General features: G+C 44.1%; 1 protein-coding gene across 1 annotated transcript in view; it reads right to left on the bottom strand.

Moving 5' to 3' along the window:
• Positions 1–888: 888 nt before the first annotated feature.
• Positions 889–7,635, bottom strand: part of MS4A18 (membrane-spanning 4-domains, subfamily A, member 18) — a 20,260-nt gene continuing 13,513 nt past the window's right edge. Inside the window, exons 5-6 of the mRNA XM_008585613.1 lie at positions 1,504–1,596; positions 889–1,110 (exon numbers count right to left, since the gene is read on the bottom strand). Of these exons, the coding sequence (XP_008583835.1) occupies positions 889–1,110; positions 1,504–1,596 (315 nt within the window). The remainder of the gene's footprint in view (positions 1,111–1,503; positions 1,597–7,635) is intronic.

Here is a 7,635-nt window from a genome sequence, read left to right on the forward strand (position 1 = left end):
GAAGCTTGAGCATAGTGATTTACTGGCCTTTGCAATGAGTTGACTTATTGTAGATGCTTCAGTTAGAAATAACCCTGGAGGTCTGTAAGGCAGCACTGCTGTCCCCGCATGGCACCTGGAATATGTCCCCTGACATCCTGACCATGTGGCCTGTTGTCAGGCTGGAGCCAGAACTCTGGAAGAGGGCAGAGGGACAGAAGAGAGAGGAGGGAGGGAGATGAGGGGGTGCCCCCACTGACTCCCTGTGGGCTAAAAGGTACATGCAGGGGACAGCTAATCCATAGGGCACCTTGGTGCAAATGAGGACAGGTAGCCTTCACTGAGCAATAGTCTTGTTTTAAGTTGGTATATGCATTGTTGCACAACCTGAACAGCTCTTTCTCTGGGACGGGGGTGGGGCGTGCTTCCCACAGTGTCAGCAGGCAACATATGCACCCATGGGCTCTTTTCCTCACACACCTGGGAACGCCAGGACACACACACTACCAGCCAGCAGTGTGCACACTCTGCATTGCTGTCCTTACTCCATGGGAGTGACCATGTCAGGGTTAGAGCTGGGAGAGGGGCAGGAGTTGGACCTCCAAGAATTCCACGGCTGAGGCACCAACCGAGAACTGGTCTTTCAACAGTGAGCACGCACCAGGAGCAACAGCACAAAAATGCACCCTGCAGAGTTTAAAAGATACCTAGAGCCAAAGGGAAATTATTCATGAATTAAAAGATACCACTAACAAACAAAAATGAAGCTTAGAAGTGAAGAGGGGAAGAAATGGTTCCTGTTGAGTCCTAGCAACAATGCCAGGGTTGTGGTCATGGAAGTTTTAGGGAGAAGGAAAAATTCTGCTATAGTGGCTTCTCCTTGTCATTAAAACAGACATCCCATGCCATCTACCTCTGGGCAAAACCAGTTCTAACTTGGTGTGAATGTTCAGAGGGCACATCAGGAGGGTAGGTTTGGTTGGCAGGGCCTGTGGTAATGTTGGCTGGGCCAGTGGTAGTGTTGACGACAGGGCTGGTGGTAGTGTGGACAGGGCTGGTGGTAGCACTGATAGGACCAGTGGTAGTGTTGACTGAGTTGACACTGAATATGGTTGGAATCACCATCATGTTCTGAAAGGCAAAGAACATGAGGTAGTAAATTGCAAAAATGGCCACAAGTTCTTCCCTTCCTGTTTCCATCCCCTTGGGTAGACTCTCCCTCACTGATGCTGGGCTTGGCCATGGACTTTCTTTGGCCAAGGGGACAATGGTAAATGTGATGCAAGCAGAGATTGCACCTCCCTCTGAGCCTCAGTGTCCTCACTGTGAAATGGGTTTTTTCATGGCTGCCTCAGAGGTCACAAGGTTTTGGTGAGGATTAAATAATTTTTGGACCTAGTGGTTGTCATACTAAGATGGAATTCTGCTGAAATTCCTTCCTGCTCTGGAAACCACCTTGTAAGCCCTCGTGGTCCATTGGAAGCATGGGGCCCTGGCAGTTGGAATGCTCACCAAAATGCTTACCCACGAGAGAATGATCAGATCTGCAACGAGAAGGAAGATCCCAGCCAGGGAGAAGATTGCACTGGCAACGTTCATGCTGATGCTGCCGTTCACCTGGAGAAGACGTTGGGAAGTAGGAGAAAAAAGGAGTCAGGACAGAAAGAAGATGGTCAGGCAGGGTGGAGAAGCCAGTTTATTTCAAGTGCAGTGAGGTGAGAAAATTATTCTGTAATCAACGTGCAGAGTCTTGTAGGTCAGGGACTGTATTTGTTTGGGAAAACACCTGCTCAGCAGCTGAGGGGTAGGAAATGAGATTCAGAAGGCTGGCTTGGGAAGAGACAAGGCAAGGATGCTGAACTGCTCTGCGGAGAAATGAGCAGGGATGCCAGGCTCACCTTGAGAGGAGGGAGTAGATAAGACGGTCCCTGTGGCAGAATCCTGGAGCCTGGGTTGGCAGGATTAGCTGCCAAAGATTTTCAGAACCAGAAAGTCTAATATGCAGTTTTAAGGTATCTGCTTCAGTGTGGAGATGTGGAAATCCTCTAATTATTAATTATTCATCTTTTACTCAAGCTGCTTCCCTCTAGGGGGGTTGTGGGGATGGAGACAGACAGAGAATAAAGAGGGGCTGTGTCCCACATTTGTGGCGGGATCAGGGCAACGGTAAGACGTAGAGAGTGAAGTAGAGATTTAACCACGAGTGAAACATCAGAGCAAGAGAGGACGAGGGGACCCCTAGGACTTGGCAGACATCTCGGGAAGGACACTTTCCAGAGGATATGGGATAGGGTTTGGCTCACTCTTGTTGGGATATTAAGGAGCAGTGTGAGCTCAGCCAATGTTAGGGTGCCTGGGGGGGTTCTGTTTCAATGGAGGGGGTGAAGTAAGGTAGACTGTGGGGCAGCAGAAACTGGCCTTGCAGACTGGGGGTTGGTAATTGGGAAACTCTCGGTGAGACAACCCAGCCCCTACCTGACCCACCGCTTCCCATTAAATGGCAGAAGAAATATGAGAAGTCATGCAGAGAAAGTGGAGGGGGAAGGAGGGCTTGGAATCAGGGATGAGAGGAGGGTCACCACAGAGATCTAAATTTATCCTGAAGTTCCTTAGAGGTGGTAACAAAAATCACAACATGACCAGGTCTTTTTCTGGATGTCGAGACAGAATGAGACCCCAAAGGTGTAGGGGAATTCTGTGCCCTTGGTTGGGCTCTGAATTGTTCAAGGCAAACGTTCCTCTTGCTTTTCTAGGTCCAGCCAAACAGGAGGGTGGGAAATACCTTAAAGAGGGGGCTGAAATGTACACGCATTTTCACTTGGCCCAGGCCTAGCTTTCTGCTTGACACAGAGCACGCACAGGTCATTGGGTTTGGATACGCGTGAGTTTCTCAAATGGCTAAGTTTTTGAGTAGTAAAATGCAAGAGGTAAAAGCACAGCTTTGGAGTCAGAGAGCTCTGGGTTCAAATCTAGGCTGTGCCATGTATTCACTGGGTGATCTTAGGTAAGCCTCAATTTCCTCATCTGCAAAATGGGTACGATGGAACTTCACAGAGTTGTGGGGATTGAATGGAATAAGGTACGTACAAGCACTGAACACAGGGCCAGGGCCAGGGCACACCGCTGCCTTGAGACCTCTTTTCCTGGGTTTGGTAGAGAGTCAAATTCTAACATTCTGGCATCATCAAAGATGGCATTGTAACTCACCACGCAAAGACTGGGGTCCTTTTTAGCTCATACTGAGAGGGATTCAGATGCAATAAACTACACAGACAAACAAACAAACAAACAAACAAATAAATAGATAGATAGATAGATAAACAAATAAATAAATAAATAAATAAAGGATGACTAATTGTGCAGTATGTTAAAAAAGACAACCTTCCATTAAATAAATAGATAGATAGATAGATAAACAAATAAATAAATAAATAAAGGATGACTAATTGTGCAGTATGTTAAAAAAGACAACCTTCCATTCAGAGATCCATCTCTCAGTCTTCAAATTCTACATACCTTGTTTCACAAAATGTGCACATCTGTTTACTTCCTCTCAACATTATTACTATTCCAATGGTTAGGTGACAAATATCCTAAATACCATGATACTCAAACTCCTGTATGTGTAGGCTGAAACCTTCCTTTCCCCTAAAAACCTGAATTTTCTTCCAGGATGCTGTAAGTCTTATTAGCATTATTTTTTTTATTGGTTCTCTTTGAGTCCATTGCCTGGGCATATCATCACCCAAACTCAGTTATTGCTCATCTGGTCTCAGGCTGCCCTATCCTCAGCTGTGATTTTGGAAAACCAGGGGCAGGACAATATGGTGGGCAGAGGCTTGGGCCTGGGAGATGGGAGACCTGGGCTCCTGCTGACACCAGAGGAGAGGGTTTGGGGAGGTCTGATGGCTGACCTCGACCCACCCTGTCTTCTTGCCAGGTTTCATTACAGGAAAGAATTCAAGAGAGGAGTCACAGTAGAAAGTGAAAAGAGGTTTAATGTAATGGACAAGAAACACAGACTTCACAGAGAAAGTTCAGCCTCGCTCCAGAGACTGAGCTGGCCTGCACCAAGTTTAATACAAAAGTAAAAAATACACATCCACAGACAAAGTGCAGGCTGGCTCTAGAACAGCAGCCTGCTAAAAGCAAGTTTGATACAAAAAGAAAGAAATACACACCTCAGGCAAAGTGTGCGCCAGCCCCAAGAGAGTGAGCAGCAGTTCTGCCTTCTATGGGGATTCCACTTTTACAGTTTCATTATTTAATACATATTCATGTTATCTAATGAATATTCAACTAGGGGAGTGGTTCTCTGTTATGTAACATAGCCTTGCACATGCTCAGTTGGCCTCTTTGGAGCATGTTCATTGGCCAGATTCTACCACATGCACCGAATATGTTCAAATATATTCTGTGCTCTCTAGCACCTCCAGTGGGAGGCCATTCAAGGGATAAACTCCTTTTTACTGAGCATGCTCAGCAAGTGAGATTATGTAAGTCTGTCCCCTGTGGTCTTGGTCTCCATGTGCTGGTGCCCAAAATAGGTGCTACAGGCCACCATAGCACTTGACTGAGAGGTGGAGCTTGAGTCCTAGGGGAGTGGCCTGAGACCCAGGGTTGGGGCCTGAAATCCAAACCCAGGGGGACTGAGCACCTCCTACCTCACTGCTCCTCTTTGCTACTAACTCACTTTGTGGTGGTCCTGGACCCATTTTGAGGGTCCCAACTAGCACTCAGTGCTGCTAGGCAAGTGATGCACTGCACACAGAGGTAGTATGAACTCAGTCTAGTTATGAGAGCCCTGAACTGAGGGGGTCTGGTCTCAGACCTTCCAGCACTTCCTGGCTATGAGGATGTGGTGGTATCGTCTCATCTCTCTGTGCCTCAGTCTTTTCATCTGGAAAATGGGCATGAGATAGTGGTCCCTGCCCTCTCTATGTACAAGTGAGTTATGCTATTCAAGTAGGAGAATAAGGGTGGAATTATCAATGGGGAGGACAGGGGCACCCAGGGGCCTTGCTAGCTCTCTTAAAGCTGCTCCTCAAAGGAACTCACTTCCTCTGCCATTATGGGAGGAGATAAAGTTGGAGCATAAAGGGCAGATGTGGAGCTTGCTGGGAAGCTACCATGAGGCTTGTGGCCGAGGCATAATGATTTCACACCATGTGCTGGCAGCAGCTCCAGCCTTCCAGCTGTGACAATTTCCTCACAGATGGGACTTGATTGTGTTCCAGGTGTCACTCTGGGGGACAGGTATTCCTGTCACTACTGTGTGGGAAAAACAATAGACTTGGGCTTTAAGCCTGGAACAAGGTTATCAGGATGATAAACTAGTCTAAGATCTGGCTAACCCAGTGTTAGGCTTTAAGGGCAGTGTTGAAAACGCCAAGTTTGTAGTTAGGGAAAAGCAGATTTTATTGATATGATCTGACTTGTTCTTATGGTAAATTTATTTTCTCCATGTAAATCCTTCTAGGGCAGGATATTTGACATCTTTTTTCTATAATATATATATATATATATTTTGTGTGTGTGTGTGTGACCGGTAGGGGGATCAGAACCCTTGGCTTGGTGTCGCCTGCACCAAGTGCTCAGCCAGTGAGCGCACCGGCCATCCCTACATAGGATCCGAACCTGCGACCTCGGTGCTCCCAGCGCCGCACTCTCCCAAGTGAGCCACAGGGTCGGCCCTTTCTGATATTTTTATTTAACTCAGTACGCAGCAATTGAATAGGTTTGCCAAATGAATTTCAAAAATGCTAGATATTAAAATAACTCAGTGGATTGAGGAAATTATTTGACATATCTGACGATATTTTGACAGTTTTGGAGATTCATGACATCAAAGACCCCTTCAGCTCAGAAAAAATAATCTGGGTAGATCTGGAAAGTCACTCTACCCACCTTATACTACTTTGTGTGGGGATCACTGAGATGCTGTATGAGAAATAATAAATGATGAAGTGCGTCTAAAAATGTGTATTGTGGCTAATCCCTGGACATTTGGTATGGAGCTTTTAACTAGATGATCTGAAATCCTAAAAATTATAACCTAGTCCCAGATGGCTGAGTCCCGGAGACTAAAACTTGAAACTTAGATGCAATCTAAGAATGCAGGAAGGAGGTACAAACCAGTGTGATAAGACAAGAAAATGAAACATAGAAGGATTGAAAAGGAAGAAACAACAGGGTCATTATTAGAAGATGACATGATACTCTATGCAGAAATTCCAAATGATCTTGTAAGCAAATCACTAGAATTAAAAAGACAGTTTAGTGACTTAACTAGATATAGGATCAATATGCAACAATCATATGTTCATACACCAGCAATGAGAAGTTTGAAAATGTAATTTAAAAATATTTTTACACAGGCAAAGAAAATAAAAAAAAATTAGGAAAGAATCAGAAAAAACATATATAAGTTTTTATGAGGAAATTTATTAAACTTTGTTGAAAGACATAATTATAGACCTTAAATGGAGTAATATGTCGTATCCATGTATCAGAAGAATCAACAGCATAAAGATGTGAATTCTTCCTAAACTGATGTGTTGGTTCAGAGCAAGTTCAACTAAAATCTCAGTGGAGTTTTTCACGGGACCTAAAATTTCGATGGATGATCAAAGGCTAAGTAAGATTAGTTTAGAGGCTCCTGACTGAAATGGAAGGAATTAAGGGGAATTCTAGCTATAAAGATTTACTGTTAAGATATAGTGATTAACAGACTTCATGAATATGACCCCAAAAGCACGGGCAACCAAAGGAAAAATAAACAAATGGGACTATATCAAACTAAAAAGTTTCTGCACAGCAAAAGAAACAATTAACAGAGCTAAAAGACAGCCAACAGAGTGGGAGAAAATATTTGCAAAATACACATCTGACAAAGGACTAATATCCAGAATATATAAAGAACTCAAACAACTTTACAAGAAAAAAACAAGCAACCCAATCAAAAAATGGGCAAAAGAACTAAGTAAGCATTTCTCTAAAGAAGATATGCAAATGGCCAACAGTCATATGAAAAAATGCTCAACATCACTAAGCATCCGGGAAATGCAAATCAAAACCACACTGAGATACCATCTCACCCCAGTTAGGATGGCAAAAATCCAAAAGACGCTGAAAGATAAATGCTGGCATGGTTGCGGAAAAAAAGGAACTCTCTTACATTGTTGGTGGGAATGCACAATGGTGCAACCCCTATGGAAAATGGTTTGGAGGTTCCTCAAACAGCTGAAGATAGAGCTACCATACGATCCAGCTATCCCACTACTGGGAATATACCCAAAGGAATGGAAAACATCAAGTCGAAGGTATACCTGTTTCCCAATGTTCATTGCAGCACTCTTCACAATAGCCAAGAGCTGGAATCAACCCAAATGTCCATCATCGGATGAGTGGATACAGAAAATGTGGTATATCTACACAATGGAATACTACTCAGCTATAAAAATGAAGGAAATACTCCCATTTGCAACAACATGGATGGACCTTGAAAGAATAATACTGAGTGAAACGAGTCAGGCAGAGAAAAAGAAATACCACATGTTCTCACTTATTGGTGGGAGCTAAAAAAAAATAAAAACAAAAAACAAATCAATTCACTCACATACACACACACACACACACACACACAAAAAAAAAAAC

This window comes from Galeopterus variegatus, unplaced genomic scaffold (genome assembly GCF_000696425.1).
Source record: "Galeopterus variegatus unplaced genomic scaffold, G_variegatus-3.0.2 Scaffold3640, whole genome shotgun sequence".
NCBI lineage: Eukaryota > Metazoa > Chordata > Mammalia > Dermoptera > Cynocephalidae > Galeopterus > Galeopterus variegatus.